An 18,658-nucleotide genomic window follows, 5' to 3' on the forward strand; every position below is an offset into this window, starting at 1 on the left:
ACCTGGCACCCAGGAGTCTAGAAAAATATCTAAACATGGTGCAGTCCACCCCAAATAAATGAAGGCCATTTCAACAGGCACCAGAGCCTGTTGAAACAGGCACCAGAGCCTGTTGATTCAGCACGTCCTGAATGCTAGAGCTCAGTGGGGGGTTCTGCGGCACTGTAGCACTCTTCTTTCCCACCTTGGATTCTTTTCCACACGTAGATGATTCAGGAGGTGGGAAAGCCATCCTACCCAACCTCCAGCCATGTCCCAGGCAGCTTTTGAGCTCTGCTCCTTTTCCCCAGCACATTCCCAACACCACCCCCTCGCCAGGAGCTACCCTCCCTTCTCCTCTGCAGTGCATGTCTTGGAAGCAAGCTCACAAGAAGAATATTGTCTCTGGCTTTCTCTTTTATTTGAGGCATGTATTTAAAATGATGCTTTTGTTCCAAATGAACGAGTTGATTCATTCAGAAGTGCAGTTTCTGTTTTTGAATCAGCAGAGCTGTTTATGCTCATAGTGTCCATAAAACTGTTATTTTAGTCCTGACACTGATGCTTATGAATAAAATTTAGATCTCATTCAGAAGTACATTAGCTGTAGCTATTTGGCTTCTTGTTAAAGCATTAATTTTTATTGAGAAGACTACGTTGCCAAGCAGCTCCTTCTGCATCTTACAGCAAACTAAGTACCTCAAAGTACAGACTTTGGTAAGACCAAATTACCGCACGCGATCCTCCTCTCCCCGGTACCCTCCGGTCTAAACGTTCAGTTTGCAGCTGGTTTTGTTCTGCTGCTGGATCACGGTGGGAATGTCCCAGTTTCCCTGGGTGAACAGGGGAGACTGGAGCAGATGCGCCTTTGCTCAGGGGGAGCGCTCGGGGTCTGCTGGAGCCATCAGAAAGCTGGCACCGCATTGCTTATTCATGACGGACTGGGTGTTGGGTGTACTGGAGCCAATTAGCTCTCCCATGTATTTATTGCACTTTTTTGCTTGAAGCAAGCTGTTAAATGTCAAAAATACTTTAGCATTTTAGCAGAAAGATAATTTTTTAATAGATTCCACCTACAAAAAGGAGCTGACTGGCAGAATATTAAACTCGGGGAGATTTATTTTTAATCCGTGCCTCCAAACAGCTTGAGATAACCATTTTTGCATTGCTCCTGGCTGATTAATGCTGCTGTCCCTTGCCTGTCCTCCTCACTTGGTGCTGTGGCAGCTGTGGCCTCTCACATCCCATTAACCTTGTCTGCAGAAGGGACACCTGGCCAAACCGAAGAATTAGCTCTTGTAATTAGGAATGTAAACATCACACAGTGCCTGCTAACATCCACAAGGCCCATCCCTGCCTTCTCCTGGTGCTTGTTAGGGCAAGATATCTCCAGCCGGGCTCTTCCCATCATCAACTTCCCACACACTGGTTTCCAATAGTTTCTAAATTAATAGCCCTATAAAACCCAAATCAAAGCACAAGTAGCTTTGGTTCTTTAAGTACTAGGATTGGTATTTTGTCAGTGCTGGTTACACCTAGCTGTACTCCAGTAAAGGGCACTAGAAGATGGTGGTATTTGCCAGGACTGTGTGGTAAGTCTTGTCTTCTTCATTAGAGGAGCTAATTGATGCCTATAGCTTGTGTCTGGTACCAGCAGAGCAAGAACTTTCCTAACAGCGGCCAAATTTCTAGCCTTGCTCCATAAGCTGATGACACAGCACTAAGCCAGGGTGCTGAGCTTCCACAGTGAAGTTACCTGAGGTGGCACAGAGATGTCCTCTGGCCAATTCTGTTTGTGGTCCTTCCAGGTTTGATTTTTAGGCTAACTAATATCAGTCTGTCTTCAGTATCAGTAGTAACTCTCTGGTGCCGGATGGAGCAATTAAGTCATTGTTCATAATACAGTAGGTTCTGAAAATTAAGGTGACTCTATTTGTTTCTCAGTAATATAATGAGCTATTTTGAGTGATGCTAGATTTAATGGCTAAATCAATATGTGTATTTAGTGTTGGGCTTTATTTTAGCACTAAGTGACATGAGATAAGCAGACTTAGAGAGTGTTAATTGGTTTGTGTTTAGCATTTTACACTAATCAGAGTGTGCAGTGCTGCCCAGGGCTCTTCAGCACTAGTAATTCTGTTTATCCAAACCAGGAATTGTTTACTCTATTGACTGGAGTGGGATCAGTCTGTTTTTTCACTTACTTGAATGTTATACTGTATGTGTGAGTTTAACAGAGTCCTGGCTAGATCTAAGCTGTGCTGCACATAATGTGTATGGGGAAAAGATGGTTAAACAAACCCTGAAGGAAACAAAAGCACCTGTACTGACAAAGTCACTACGTGAAGACTTCAGTACTGCAAGCAAACAGCATTTATTTTCCCTTCACGGCTGGAATATTTCTCTGCCTTCATTTCAAGGGTGTGCGTAAGGGAAGATGAGGCTGCGTTCCCCTTCCCAGCTCACCGCCTGCTACAATCAAGACAGAGCTCCCATCACCCTGTTTATTGGATGAATCCACTGTACCTACCAAGCCCTCATCGCCAGGGTCGCAGCACTCTGTTTTCATGAACCAGACATGGGAGACGGGCTTTGTCGGTGGAGATTCAAGAGTCCAACTCCACTGCACTGCCCAAGGAGGGATCCTGCCCAGGGCTGCTGGGCAGTGTGGATCTAGCCTGCGGGGTCTCTCCAGGGGGCAAAAGCATATGATGTGCCAGAAGCTGCCTCTGCAGTTGTTGCTGAGCTGCCTTGCCCGGGTTCATGTCCGTCTCATGCTCATGGGTGCAGATGTCTGGGGAAGAGCCCACTGGAGCATCCCGAGAGCTGATGCCAGCAGCAGCGCACCATGGCCAGCCTGTTCATGCATCATGGCTGCCTTCAAAACAGCTTGGAAATAGCCTTGTCGCTACCATGTTCCCATCACCTGGCTCTTTTTTTAATAGAGTTGCTTTTGGATCGTTTAATTTTTATCTAAACTTTTGCTTCCCAGCTGAGGTCTTGGAGAGCACAGCTCTGGCTTCCTGGACCAGTGCTGAGCCCTGGAAATAGAGCTGTCTGCTGGAAGTGCTGACAACCCTTTCCGCCTCTGCAAGCTGCCTCCTGAGCTGTTCCCAGGCTCTCTCCTTGCTGCAGACCCAGACCTTGCTCTGTTACCACACTTGCAGTGAGGCAGGTATGGCTTATAGACACTGGAGGCATGTGCAGAACCTGGGATGTTGTTCCCCCAGCAAAGATGCTCTGTATAAGGAAGGTCAGGCGCACCCCGGTCTGCTGCTCCAAACTGCACTGAGAGGCAGAACAAGATGAAATCCCTTTTATTTTGTGAAGTGCTATTTTATTGATTTCTGCCAAACAACCCTTAACTCGGTTGTGGTGCCCCTCCAGGTTCACCGCCCGGGAGGGGAGCGCGTGGCTGTGTGCGGTGGGGGGGCAGGGGGGAAGCCTGGAGTTGCCGTTATCTGGAGCTGCAGCAGTGTTTTGACAGCTCCTGAGATGGACGTTAAATCACTTCTGCGAGGGAGAGTGAAGGGATGTCACTCGGGCTCAGAGAGGAAGCTCTGCTGTACCGATTGCACTGACTGTGTGATCCGAGTCAGAATGAGAATCATAAATCTTGATTATTCTCTGTCTCAGCTGATTTGAACCAAATGCCTTGGACAGGGATATAGTTCACATCTCGCTGAAAACTGCAAAAAAACTGATTAAATGTACAAACTGATATAAATAGCACTCTATCTGTGTTAATGCCCAAACTGTCACTGCTCCAGGAGAGGATCCTTAGTGGATGGGGCTCTGTCCCAGCCCAGAACAGCTTCCTGGGTATTTTCAGAGGTGGCTTTCTCCCCACTGCCATTTATTTTGGTACTTTGTTCCTGCCATGCTGACTGTTATTATGATGCTGTCAATTACAGATGGCATCTCTGATTCTGATTGCACTTTGCTTACAATTAAGCATCCTATAGAAAAATGGAAATGCTGGGTCATTAACATAAAGTAATAATAAGGTAAACCATTCAATTATGGAGGAAAAAACATTTTGAATAATAAGGATATTGTATGCCTAAAAGACATTCAGATGCCACTGTATTACCATTTTTGCATACATAATAAATGAACTTAAACCCAAAAATAATTGACAGAAGCAAATAATAAATAGCTGTGCCCTCGGCAACAGCCCGGCTGGCATCACTCACTCCTGGGGCAGAAGAGCAGCTCCTGGATGGGAATGGATCTGGGCAGTCCTTGGCAGTCACTTTGGGCCATGGCTTGTCTGATGCTGGGACCAAGATGGTCCTCGCTATGCCTGCAGAGTGCCCTGGTGACTTGGGAACTGATGCAGCCAGCTTGCCTCAGGTGCCAAGTGGGGAGATCAGGAGCAGCAGGGAAGGGGCAGTAAGGGGGGACGGGGTGGTGGTGTTCATTACTGTGTGGTAATGGCAAGAGACAGCAGTGGGGCTCTGCCCAGGGCATGTGCTGGGCTGGGTTCCAAGAGCTGGCAAGCACTGTCCCACTGCACATGTTATGAAGTGGGATATTTTGTTTTGAACAGCTGAGAGGTTAATGCAGTACGGAAGATCTGGCCACCCAATGTCTATGTAGAGGGCTTTGGGACTGGCTTTGTGACCTCTAGCATCCTCTGTCCCCTGGGAGCCTGTCACCTCCCTGCAGGAGCCTGTTCTCCCCACCTGCCCCTGTGCTCAGCCTCTCTGCCTGTGACACCAGTGAGCCTGTGCTGACCCATCTCATCTACAGCTAGAAATCAAACTAGTAATTGCTCAGGTTGGAAGACGCAGAAGGGCTGTACTCCTGGCTGCCTGCCTCTGACCAGCCAGGAGCTCCTACGGCAGCCTTTACTGGTGGGTTCGTGTCAAACCTTTCTGCGGTGGTGGGGTGAGAGTCCCACTCCTTTCCCCTGGCTGCCGGGGTGCAAGAGCTCAGCAGCGGGATGTGCACAATTACTTTTTGTTATTCAACCTATTCTGCAGATATCACTCTTCTGTTGTCCCTCCGTAACAATTCCCAGCCTTTTAGCTGTTGATGGCTCACCTATTACTCCGGCACTGTGTTAGGATAACATCCAGATACATCTGAAAAGTGGAATTTATTTACTGTTTTTCCCTGAAAAGCTTTTAGCATGATACAGCAGCAGTGCTTTCACTTAGGCAGCCATTATTGTCAGGGTTTTTTTCCTAGTAGAAGTAAATTTTCTGGAAGATGAAAAAGGACTGCTCGCGATGTATAGCTTCATACTACTATATTTTAATATTCTATTTTTGTGGTCTGCCTTCTCAGGAAGAGCCCATCTTTGGGCAACAGGGATGGTTTGAACTGCCCAGTTAAGTCAGTGTTTAAAGTGAACTGGACTGTGTGTATAGCTTTCTCTTCCTCAGCTGTATCTTTTCCACATCAAACTGGCTTTTCCAGGAACCATAGCCTGCAATATCAATAGCATGTATTATTAACAGTCTTGAAACTTCCACAGATATTACTTAGCAATCAGCGAGGCAGAGCTGGATGCACACTTTTGCACGGGTGCCTGTGCAGATGCCTGCCAGCCGTGTTCAGGGCAGGAGGACATGGCTGGCTGTGCTGGGGCTTGTCCTGCCACGTGTCCTAGATGAATTCCCACCTTGGGAATAGGTCCTCCCAAAGAAGTGGGAAGGGAAGGCCTGTGGTGGCCTGCTGCCGACAAAGCAAACTGGATCTAGTATTTCGGAGAGGATTTCTGTCCTGCAAGTGTAGGTCAACGTGTGTATCAGCCCCGTACTGAGAATTAGCTCCTGCATCCCCAGAGCCTGGAGGTGGAGGTGATACCCTCAGCTTGACCATGTCTACAGAGCAGGCAAGGGAACAGGAGTGGGGAGAAACAGGAGCACCTCCACTCTTCAGTGGACCCGCTTCACACAGCAAGCTGCCTGTGACTGAAACACAGATATTGGGACACCCTAAGATTTTAAGAGTTAGTTTGTGTTTATTTGCTCATTAGACAGCTACTGTTTGCTCCCTAAACTTTCCAAACTCCTTCTGCAAGACCAAGCCTCCCTCGAGTGTGGAGCTCAATGTGATTACACATAGTCCCCAGGGTGGGCATGCTTCTTTCTGGGTTGGCTGCTTGCTTTCTCAGCCCTAGGATTTATACCAAGTCATGGATGTCTGGGTCTTTTCCCTTCCTCCTATGACAGCGGAAAATGAATGAGCTAGCACTCAAGGGACTCGTACGTGTACGTTGAAGGGAAACCTGGACTCGGAACGGACTACCTTGACTTGAACATCCTCAGTCAAAGGAGGCAGGATTCACCCTGCCTCTGTCAGCGAGTCTCTGTTACAGCACGTGTGTGAGAGGCAGGGCATTCAGACTAGTGCTGCTTTGCTATAACTGTGATTAATACAGTAATTAAATCTGGTAGATGACACGGAGATATTCCCAGTGAATAGCATCGCGGTGCTTTTGTAGAGAATGGTAGTGAGGCTTAGTCAAAACAATTTTGACTGCAGTGGGCTCAGAAATATGCATTTCCAGCCTTTTTCACAACCTGTTTCATGGCTGAGTGCTGACCAATAATAAATCTTACACTAAAATTGGGGAGATCAGGCCAAATTTATCCCTGGTAAAACGATGTCACGCTGAACATGCATCTCCACTCACAGGACTGAGACTGCTTCGCACAGTTGAAGCCAAGTGGTGCCGAGGGCTGTGGTTGTGAGCCACCTGAGATGGTGCGTGCTGGCACAGATGTGCCCAGTGCTTTCAGCTGTGACAGGAGCTTGTGGAGCTGTGGTGGCTGTTCCCAGATGAGCTGCTGAGCCAGGCCAGGCAGCTCCAGAGTTAGAAGACCTCTGTGCATTTGCTGTGGCTGCTGGGGAAGAAGGTGGTGGCTAAGGGCACCCCCCATTAGGAAGGCAATGAAATCATAGCAGTGCTGTCTAATCTTAGACTGTCCAATTTGTGCGTGAGCTATGCAGTCAGACGGGCGAGGGATTTCAGCACGAGGCAACAGCCATATCCCCGAGGAGATCCACTTGAGGAAAGAACAGAAGAAAGCAAGATTTAGCATTAAGATCATAATTTCAGATTGCATTGTGCAAGCATCAACAATCTATACACACAAGAGTCTTTGGGGAGCACAATGCTGTAATAGCTATCCAAGCCAGCCTGAACAGCGAGGGTTATTTTTAATTGCAACTGAATGGATCTAACCTTGTGATGTCTGTTCAGAAAGCATAGCTGGATTAATACAGGTTCCATAGTTGTTTCTGCTAAAAGACTTTAATGGATCAGCTTAGTTCTGTGCTCCATGATTATAGCATTCTTACCCGCCTATCATGCATGAGCCAGATGGTCCCAGTGAAATCAGAGCATATTTATATTTTTGTCTGCTACTCAGCCAGCTGCCCACTGATTTTGTTGCATAGTGGTAGGAGGAGAGGAGCCTTCCTGGGTGAAGTTCACCCACCTCTTCCCATAGCCTTGGTATCTCCTCCACCTCCTAAAATGCATCGGAGGAACAATGGGAGGGTTCTCTCCCCAGGGCTGCCTGGGAGGCTTGCCCGGCTGGCCATGGAGGGCAGCCACGCTCCTGCGGCAGCAGCGCAGCACTGTCTCCTGGCACAGATTCAGCCGCTTCCCAGTGCGCAGGGGGATGTTTTCAGTTCTATCGGGGATGAGAGCCATTAAGAAGGTACAAGTACTAAAGAGATCCTGAGCGATGCCTATAAAACCTCTGAATCCCTGACAGAATCAATAGTGGGCTCTCAGGAGTAACTTTTTATCCAGGCCAACTTAAGCACATGCCAATGAGCCGTTAAAGATTTTGCATTTTGTGGAGACACAGAATCCTTTTCTTTGCGATTGTTGGACTCTAGGCTGGGCGAGATGATGAAAAATCAGAGTAGAAATAGACTGAACTCTAAAGGCATTTTCCTCAGTGTCTGGGAGAGAGGCTCAAGTGATGCTCGCAGGCGGCATCCTTCCTCCAGGCACATGCCCAGCCAGCGCCAGTGGTGCCCTGAGAGCCCATGCTGCCTGCGCCATTGCCAATGGGCAGCCAATTGGGGTTTTCTTTGTTTTTTTTTCTTTGGGGCTTGTTGCAATGAGAGGCACAGAACCCTCTGGCCATGTCTGTGAGGAAAGCAGAGGAGCAGGAGAGGGGAAAAAGGGAGGAGGGAAGCTGTGCCCTGTGAAACAGGTCCCGTGGCTGGCATCCAAGATGCAGCCAAGCCTCTGTGATGTCCTGAGCTGTTTCATCAGCCCAGGAGCAGGAGCTCCAGGTGGCCTGGGCAGGCAGCTGCCTGGTGCCCTGCTGCGCACGCTTGCCTCCTCTTGGATAGCTTTGCTATTGACACATTTTCCAATTTGGCATTTCGGTTACCGTAGCAACTCGATGCTGTCATTCTCTGATCAGATCAGCTTGCAGTTAGTCAACACGGCGTTAGCACCTGCGTTGGTATGGCAACACAGGACCATTCTCCATCCTGGCTGACATTGCTGCTGGGGCGATGGCTCCAGGCGGCCCCGGAGGGGAGGGCACAGAGGGGGCACAGTTGGCCCTGCTGCAGGACAGCGAGATGCTCCCAACGCCCTGCTGCTCCTTTCTCCCCTGGCTACAGCAGGAGCCAGGGCTGCCCCCCCTCCGGCTATATTGTCCTGGGCTCCTGAGTCCTGCACAGCCCAGGAGAAGCTGCCCGGGAAATGCAACTGGCAAGGAAGTTTTCTTGCAACCTCTAACTGCCCCACATGTGTGTTTTTGCATGGACACCAAATGGCTTTGCAAATTTGGGACAAAGGAAAGCTGCTTGTCTTGGAGAGGGTCCCAGGCAGCCCTCAATTTGGGGCATTGAGCCCTGCAAAAACAGAGCTCGAGTCACAGAGAAGGATGGTTCACCCCCTTCTTCCACAGCCAGCAGAGGCACACCAGCTTCCAAACTGTGAAACTAGTTCAGCGAGTCTCCCGGGGGAGATTTGTTTTGCTTTAGCCCCAGTCTGAACTGGCACCCGCTTTTCTGAAAGTGCTTTACAATTTGCGTTTAATGTTTTTTAACAGACATGTGCAAGCCATTTGAATTAGAGCAGTATGAATCTATTAGGCAGCGACAGATGCAAGTTTTGTGTCTCTTATTAGAAGGGATTGGATTCTGAGGTTTAGTGATGTGCAAAGGATTGGACTTTGGAGAGATTAAAATTATTTTCAGCGTTAAGCACAATATTTCTAAGCTAATGCACTCAGTCTTGAATATAGATTCACAGACCAAAAAGATTATAAAACATTAAACCTATGTAAATTCAGCTGTAAATTTATGTTTGAACAAATTCAACAAGAGATTTGACTTGGGGGCTTACAGCAAATAGGTTCTGCTTTTAATGCATATTGCAGTCTTCAGTTGCAATGCCGTTCTCCCCTTGAAAGTCCCACGCCTGCTGAATTACTGGCAGGTCACAGTTGACAGCTCAAGCAATTATACCGGAATGTGTTAATAATAAAAAGGAAAATGACTTCTTGTTTGTCTTTTCAGAAGACAAAAGCAGATGTTTGCTCCACACTGAGGAGCAGCAGAGATGAGCTCCATGGGCAGGTGACACTGTTGCAGTATCTGGCCATCACCTCTTTCAGAGAGTAATTGTGGAAATCCATGTCCTTCTCTGTGGTTCTCCAAGCCCTGGGAGTTGCTGTGAACTTTTTTCTCTTGTTAAGAACATGAAAATACAGTTAACAAAGACTCCTTTTGAGTGGGATTGCAGGAAACCTGCAACATCGTGAACAAGCTGCCTACACAGAGATAAATGACAGCTGTGACTGAAGGAATAAACAAGATAATCTGGATTTAAATAAACCACAAGGGGATTTTGGCAACATGCAAATTCACAAATTTATAAAATGTATCCTTTGAAAATAAAGAGCTTGTCTGAAGCCAGCAGTTAAGAACAATTACTGCAGCACATTTTCCCAATGAGGGTTTAGAGCTGGCCTTTGCCACAAACTGGAGGAGAGTGGGAGCCAGATGTCCTGCCCATCGCCGCACAGCGGCTGGGGGATGTTTTTATGCACAGAGCAAAAAAAAAAACTCAAAGAAGCGATGGCAGCAAGTCCCCCATCCAACTGGGGAGCTGCAGGAGTGGTGGGGGTACTGAGAAGGCATGCAGAGCAGCCTGGCCCTCCTCGGTCTCCAGGCCACAGCACAGGGGAGTGAGTAGGAAAAGAGAGAAATATCAAAAGCCCAAGCAAGCAGGCATCCAATAACGCATAATTGATCATCCGCTGTGAGGACCAGGTAATTCCTGGATCCAAGCCCAGGAATGGCAATAAAACTTTCATTTTGACATTGCACAGCGCCGGGATGCTGCTGCCAACAAGTGTGAAGAAATGATGTCCATCTCCGTAACAGAGTGAAGGAGTCACTAATGCCAGATGGCAATGGAGCTCCTTCCAAGGGGGATGTGGCTCCTTCCAGGGGGGATGTGGCTTGTTGTCATTGCCCCCCTTTTTCGGGTGGATAGTGATGGAGGCAGAGGAGGGTTGGGAGGTGAGGAGAGACCAGCGGCAGAGCCATGAGTAGACATGTCCTATTCCAGTGCTTCATCTCCCACCTCTGGGGAGGTGGTCAGCAGCACAGTGGTGTCTCTTCATCAACCAGCCTGGCATTGAAAGGGAAAGAGACACTGCAAGAAAAGCCAAAGTGTGTCCAAGAGGCTATGCAGTCCTCCCCAGGAGCAAAGCACTAGCCCAGCATGGCAAAGAGCTCTGTAGCAGCCACGGGAGGAGAGCGATCCGGGGCGTCATGTCCTGCCCAAGCGCACGGGGCTGGTTAGCATTCTGTCGGCACACACACAATTAGGGCAAAGCACATGGCAACAGTTCTGTGAAGGTTACCTGCTCCGAGTAGTATTCTTGCCGTCCCAGAGGCTTGGCTGCTCCAGGTTTAACACCCTTGTTATTCTCAGCAGCAGGAGCCGGCGGTGCCGTGCATTGCTCTCTGCTGTGCACTTGGCAGCAGGACACGCTGGCTCTTGGGGCTGACAGGCTCGAGCCTCCTTTGCAGCTGCCTTTGCACCATGGGAGCTCAGCAAGGAGGTCCATATGCCTGCCCATGAAAGGCAGCACCTAGAAAGTAACTCTGAAACAAGGCAGAGTTTGGGAAAAAGCAATTCTGCCCATGCATTCCAGAGCTGCAGTAGTTCTGGTGCTCTGCAGGGCCAGGGGTGTCTCGAGGACACACTGCAGCTCCCAATGTTATCCTTAAAACTGTACAGCAAAAGCTGAATCTGCTTTTTCTCCTCTTTTCCTTGATCACTGCTTCCCTGCTGTCTCTCTCCTCAGTGCCAACCTATCTATCCATTTGTCTTTATTGTGCATGGAATTAAACACAGTCCTTAAATGTGGCAACACTTTCAGATTATTAGCTCTGCAATTTCTTGGCTCCTGTTTATTGTGATACTATCATCTGAAGGGGCTGTTGTAATTAATAGTTTGTTCGTGCTTCTTTTATAAACCCCTGGCGTGTTTGTTTTATACTTGAACATCAGCAGCTACAGCATGCTTCCAGAGTATTGTCTGAAGCATCCCCATGACAGAGAAAAAGCTTAAAGGTTAGGGGTGGGTTTTTTGCAACAGCTTATTGAAACCATAATTTAAAGTAAAAGCTAAGTAAGTATAATATTAAAGGCAAGACAATTGTCTTGCCTTGACCCTAGAGCAGAGGGAACCCAAATCCTTGTTTACAAAATGTCCATGAAGGGGTTATTGCCATGGCATGGCAGTGCCTGGAAGGAGAGGGAACCCCGCTCCTGGCTGTCACCCAGCCCTGCCAGCAGCGGGATGGGCAGGAGCAGCAGCGTGGGTGAAGGAGAGCAGCAGTACTTCCTCTGAATTCTGATTAATTTTCATCTCTTTTAAAGCGTTGTCATCTAAAAACCCACAAATCACAGACACAATCCATAATACAAAGCAAACAAGGGCTTGTGCAAGCATCAGGTCCTTGGGAACCTGCCCAAACATCACAGCAGCTGTAGACAGCTCGCAGTGCCGGGGAGATGCTGGTCGGGGGGAGCAGGAGCAAATGCAGCACAAATACCATCAGTACCACCCTCTGGTCTGATTGCACAGCTCAAGCATCAGCACAAGGGGCAGGGGGCCAGCCAGCCCCCATTTGCTCTCAGCTTTTCTTTGGAGAGTCCACAGGCACTTATTTGCAGAACAGCATCTTGTCAGCTCGGAGAGATTCCAGATACGAAGAGGTATTACAAAAAAACCAATAAGCCAGTGGCTGCGTCTAGACCAATTCACACTGCAGCCGAGGTGCTAAGGAGCGGTGAGTGGTGTTAACTAACCCCAGGAGCTCCCCCAGGACCACCTGCCCCCCCCCCACACACTCCCGGGAGCTCTTTGCTGCAGAGCAGACGTGCTGGTGGAGGCAGTGTTCTGGGTGGGCCAGGGCAGGTTTCCACTGTGCCACGCAGAGGGTCAGAGCAGACGATGGCAATGGTCCCCTCGAGCCCTATTGTCTGAGAGTCCACCACTGGTAGTCCAGCAGGGCTTTTAGCATCTCATAATCGCCACATTTTGACATTTGACAGCCTGCTGCACGCTGCCAGGGTGTCTGACTCAGAGGAGCACACACCAGCCAATTCTGCCTGTGCTGGTCCCTCCTTCTGCTCAGACAATTGCATAGGAAAACAGCTTATCCTGTCTGAGATGGCACAAACAACTGTGGGGTGCTGCTGCGTGGATGTTGGGGTAATGGAACACCACAAGGTAATGGTGTTCTCTGCTTGCCTGGCAGTCCAGCACCATTTGCAAGGCAGAAGGACTTTTACACACTGCTACTTCTCCTGTTATCCAGGCTGCCACTGTTTCAGCTGAAAAATCACTCAAAAATAAGAGCTGCCTCTTCCTGTTCCCCATAGTGCCACGGGTTCACTGCAATCCTGTTGGTCCCATTTGACCCTTTTGTCTCAAAGCCCTGATCCAAGCTCCTAACTGGAGCTGCAGGAGCAGGAATGACTGCCCCAGGTCAGCCTTCCCAGAGCGTCACCCCCGTTACCAGCTCAGGATCAAAAAGCCCGTGGCCTGGAAGGAATACTTCAGGAGAACCTGCTTTGAGCTGAGATCTTCACTATTCTTGTTGAGAGGAGGCAAAGTGAGCATCAGAGCTGGTCCAGTCCTTTCAGACTTTACCATGGTGTAAAATAAAGGTTGGGATAAAGGGAGAAGGTGGAGAGCTCTGTTCTCCCATCTTTGTGGAGCAGGGCTGTAGTGAACACAGAGCAGGCATGAAGGAGAAACGCTGCCCGAGTACTAAGGGACAAGTCCATGTTGCTGCTTGATGTTTTTGAGCACAGAATTTCGTAAGACACAGGAGGGACTGGGCACCTCTGTGCATGTTAACCGTATCTAGAGCAGCCACCAACTACAGAGGCTGAGAAGCAATACTAAAGCTTTCTACTTCAGGACTTCATTAAATCTTCAGTGATAAGTATCAGGAGGAAAGGAGCATGGGCAGAGTAATTCCATAGCTGGTTGAGAGATTCTCGGTCTTTCCTCAGGGGCTCCCATTACTGACCGGTGATAAAGACAGGCGACCTGGCAGGAAAACTCCCAGCCACCACCCAGGCTGTGGTACCTCTGTCCCTGGGGGCTGGCAGCTCTGGAGGTGCTCTGGGTGTTAGCACAGAACAGCAAGCAGCAGGGTAAAACGTGGTCTGCAGCTAGTGCGAGTCCTTTGAAAAGGAAATGCATAAAAATTACTAGCTATAACTGATGATAAAATAACTATTTTGTGGAGCAAGGAACAGAAGAGTAACAGATTGATTTTGGTAATTAATGGTTCAATAGAAACCTGTTCTGGGAGCACCCTGGGCAAAGTCACTGGATTGGAAGCGCCTTTATTCCCTGGTCTCAGTTCTTTGCCTTACTCCTCCGTGTGCTCTCCAAGGCCGATCGCACAGCCCCCAAGGACGGCCACAGGCGCTGGCTCCTGCACGGTTTGGCTGCTGCTCCTCCTCACAGGCTCCCGCTCTTCCTCTGGAAGCTCTTTGGGGCAGGGATTGTGGCTCAGTCTGTGCAGTGCCCATTCCAACAGGGCTGGAAACCACCTCCAGCCACTGCCAAAGTGGTTTCCAGTGCCAGTCCTTGCTGGAGGTGGATTGTTCCCCCTCCTCAACCACCGGCAATTGGCACCGGGACTGTGAGGGCAGCCCCACAGAGTGGTGCTGCCTGTGGCAGCCCCTGGCAGCCACCAGCTTTCCTCCCATTCAGCTCCCCAGCTCTCTTTCTTCCTTGACTGCTCTGTCACATCAAGACCGAGACCTAATTTCCATGCAGAAATTTTAGCATTTCAGTTCCAAGTTTGTTAAGCAATATTTAAAAAAAAAAAAAAAAAAAAAATCAAACAGGAAATTTTACACAGCCACGCTTGTATTTTGTGGTCAGCACACAAAAGACTGGTGCACCACAGGCTCGCTGTGCATGCAAAGGCAGTGCCGGCCAAGGCCAGTGAGTAGGATGTTGCAGCGGGGAGATTTCTGCAGTGGGTCACATCCTGAAATTGAGGGTTATCTTTGGCCAGTCGCTTTCAGAGAAGTGCTGCTGAGTAACTGCGATTTCTGTGGGAATACAAACGCTGGTCAGAATCATGCAGAGACTGAGAAGTCGGGTGAGCCCTGCTGCAGCTCCAGGAGTTTGGTGGGATGCTCTTGCAGGGCCAGCTCTCAGACACTGCTCCCTGCTGCCGGTGCTGCCTCTGCCCAGCTGGCTACTGCCTGCATCAGAGTGGCAAGCTGGAGCGTGGGTGCTGGGGAGGGGAAGCCCTGCTCCTACCATCAGTGATCTCTCCTGTCCATCAGATGCTTTCAGAGAGTAGCAGGGAGCACTTCTACTCCAGTCCTCCTTGAGGCAACTGCTGCCTGGCCATGTACTCAACCTCCCGGTCTCATTTTCTGTGCACGGTCCTCGCACCACTCCCTTACACATCCTCGCACTCAGCCGAAGGGTACCCTATTTGTAGGTACACAATCCTTGATCACACTGTGGGCCTTGCTGTGATGTGGATAGCCATAAAAGATGCTTTCTTTGTACGGGGCTGTTAAATCTGGGTGCTGGATCCCCCCCCGGGAAAGCCAGTCTATAATTTTGCAGCATCTGCAGTCCTCAAGTGTTTGCATCCCTCTTAATTTGTTCAGGCTTGTCTTAAGGTAAAATACCTCAAGAGCTCACTGCAAGAGAGGGCGAGGCCCAGGACTCCGCTGGCCTCTTCACCCCAAAATGCTGAAGGCATGAGCAGCCCTTTGGCAGCACCAAGCCCACCTTTGCTCCTGCTTTGGCAGGAGACCTGGCACCTCCTCCGGCAGCACTTTGGCAAAACAAGCCCAGCTGGATGGATTACACCAGGAGTAAATACACAAATCACAGAGAGTTTTAAAGCAAGCCGACGCATTTAGCAGTCACAAATACAAGGCAAGACCGACAGGCAAATCTAGCTGGGTCTTGCCTGACAGCCACTTCTGCTTGCAGACTTCAGCTGTGTAATTCCTGAAATGGCTGTTTCCTGGGGCTCGACGGTTTGACGTCAGCATCACTGCGGTTGCCGGTGCCCAAGGTGCTCTTAGAGAACCATTTCCAGCCTATTCACATTGTTTCCTCACCATATGTTTGTACTAAAAATAGTTGCCCTGTGAAGGGATAATCCTGCAACACCCTGAGCATCGCCATCCTCCATGTCTGCTGCAGGAGACTTGGCCAGTGCTGCAAGGGCTTCCCAGCAGCAGAAACACCGCTCCTCCTCCTGCCTCCCAGGCAGCAGCACCATCAAGCACCTCATCTTTGGGACATACTAGCCAACAACAGGTTAAACAAACTACTGTTCGTGTGGTTGTGCGTAGGTATGAGCATTTGAAAGGCTTAAGGCTGGGGCTGGCCACAGCACTGCCCTCCAGCCTCTCCAGCACCTGGAGGTGTGAAAGAGGCTGTAATGCACTTGCAGGGGACATCATTTAATACCTTCCAGCTTGCTATGATAATCTTTAACTGGGGGCAGCTGGGACAAGCATTTACCTCTTCATTTTCTTAGATATAAATGCTATCTTGCTGTAGTTTCACTTTACAATATGGTAATATGCTATCCAGGAAAGTCTTGCTACATGCTAATTTATCCAGTAGGCAAATTCCTTTTGGCTAATAAAAGTGCTTGCACAGGAAGCTCAAAACCCAGCAGCAATTAATTATTGACAGAGCATGTGAATTAGAGATAAAAGAAAAGTCATTCTTTCTCACACACAAGATAGTAAATAAATTTAATTATTGTACTAGAAGCAAGGGATCTTATTCTGTATTAAGTTTTATTAGCTGAGACATTTAAAAGCATGTCATCATAACAAAAAGGTCTTGTGTAATCCTAACTGCACCACTCTGGTACAAGGCTCTGAAGTGAATAGGCTTAATTGAGCAAATGGAAGCAGATGGCTTGCTGAACAGACAGGTATTGTACAGGTTTATTGTCAATTAACTTTTGTCTACATATGCCTATGGCGAATTGACTGTATAATGTGTTACCAAGGCTGATTTAACACTTTGGGAGCCCACCATGCCCAGGGTCCAAGAAGAAACAAAGCCAGAAGTGCTTTGGTCCTCAGGGCCTGCAGGTGCGGCAGCATCCCCTCTCCTGAATGTCCCACCAACATCTGCATGGGGCAGGAGGGACACCGAGATGTCCACCCATGCCTGGCCCCTTGCTAACTACCTCTCCTCTGCTTCTGCGCAGGAACGTGATGCCCAAGACGCTGGATGGCCAGATCACCATGGAGAAGACCCCCAGCTACTTCGTGACCAATGAGGCCCCGAGGCGCATTCACTCCATGGCTAAGGACACAAAGCTGATCGTCGTGGTGAGGAACCCGGTCACCCGGGCCATCTCGGACTACACACAGACGCTCTCCAAGAAACCGGAGATCCCCACCTTTGAGGTGCTGGCCTTCAAGAACCGGACCCTGGGGCTGATTGATGCCTCCTGGAGCGCGATCCGCATCGGGATCTACGCGCTGCACTTGGAGAACTGGCTCCAGTACTTCCCCCTCTCCCAAATCCTTTTTGTCAGTGGCGAGAGGCTCATCACTGACCCAGCCGGGGAAATGGCCAAGGTCCAGGACTTCTTAGGCCTCAAGAGGATTGTGACAGAGAAACATTTTTACTTTAATAAAACCAAGGGGTTCCCCTGTCTAAAAAAGCCAGAGGACAGCAGTGCTCCCCGGTGCTTGGGCAAGTCCAAGGGTCGAACTCACCCCAAAATAGACCCAGACGTCATCCACAGACTGCGGAAGTTTTACAAACCATTCAATGTCATGTTTTACCAAATGACGGGCCAAGATTTCCAGTGGGAGCAGGAAGAAAGTGATAAGTAGAACCACAAAATCAGGAAAAAAGCTCTTTTCTTTTGAGATGCAGATCATTGTTAGAGACCCAAAACTCACTCAGGGCTAGAGGCTCAGCCATGCGAGCGCAAGACTCTTGCGCTGTCAGGGTTGTCAGCCAAAGCTGCCCTGTGTTTCCAGCTCTGAAACCTTAGTGACATGTCACCTTGGGTTGCACTCGGGCTCTCCCCCCATGACGCTGAGGGATCCAGGGGTGGATGGGAGGAGGAGAAGGTGGAGGGAGCAGGGCTCCTCGGGGTGATGGGATGCTTCGTGTTGTTTGCTGCTGGTGTCCCCCTCACAGCCAGGCAGGCAGGACCAGTACCTCCTGCCATGGCTAGCTGAGCAGGAGGGTGGCTCACAAAACCCAGCAGCACTGGGACAAACCAATAGGTTTGATTTCTCCTGCCCTGGCTTTTAGTTTTGCTCAAAAAGCAGCATCAGACCTGATAAATTCAGGACACGTGCATTCACATGCACACTGGTATTTGTGTGTGGAAGGAATAAAGCCAGTTATGCTGCAAAGGAACTATGTACAGAAATTTCATTTGCACCAGACATTTCAATTACTTGTTGCACTAAAACTAGTATTTACCAAGTGCCACAAAACACCTGGGCCTGATTCTCCCCCAACAGGTGGGTATAACGCCGCTGTTGGAAGAGAGTTGTTCCTGCTTTACTGGGATGCTCAGTGAGATCACAGCCCCCCCTACTCCCCCCCCACTCCCTCCCCCCTTGAAGCTGTACCCAAGACCGTTCCCAGGCACCCCCTTGGAGCGAGCCATGGTCTCTCCACCCAGCCGGGCTGCCAAGGTGCAGTGCAGCGCCACATGTGCCCATGCAGCGCCTCCCAGCAAGACCGTGCCATGCTCTGCTCCATGCTTTGGAGCCAGGCATTCCTGGTGGGAACCGAGGGGGGGGGTGTGACTGCAGGGACAGCCCCAGCCTGGGGTCTGGGCAGGGCTGACTGTCAGGGCCCCTGGCACTGCCCTTTGTTTGCACCTTGAAAACGATATCTCCGCTGCTTGCTGCTCACGGCCAGGTTAGCAAAATGCAGAAGCAGCCTTCATCTTTACTTCAGAATTACAAAAAAGCAATTAATTCCCAGGGTGAGCACTGCTCCGTGCAAAAAAATATGTGTGTTTTCTAGTGGAAATGACCGAGTAAACCAAATTTGCAAATCCTGGTGAAACTGTAGAATAAACCCATATCCCAAATGGATCCTCAAGCAGTGAGATGAGAGCTGGATGCTCAAATCAGCAGAGAACAGGACAGCAGCTC

General features: G+C 49.4%; 1 protein-coding gene across 1 annotated transcript in view; it reads left to right on the forward strand.

Annotated features, from left to right (window-relative positions):
* The window catches only part of HS3ST4 (heparan sulfate-glucosamine 3-sulfotransferase 4), a 64,172-nt gene extending 46,804 nt beyond the window's left edge, over positions 1-17,368 (forward strand). The window contains exon 2 of the mRNA XM_074158354.1: positions 16,732-17,368. Within this exon, the coding sequence (XP_074014455.1) occupies positions 16,732-17,368 (637 nt within the window). The remainder of the gene's footprint in view (positions 1-16,731) is intronic.
* Positions 17,369-18,658: the final 1,290 nt, after the last annotated feature.

This window comes from Numenius arquata, chromosome 14 (genome assembly GCF_964106895.1).
Source record: "Numenius arquata chromosome 14, bNumArq3.hap1.1, whole genome shotgun sequence".
NCBI lineage: Eukaryota > Metazoa > Chordata > Aves > Charadriiformes > Scolopacidae > Numenius > Numenius arquata.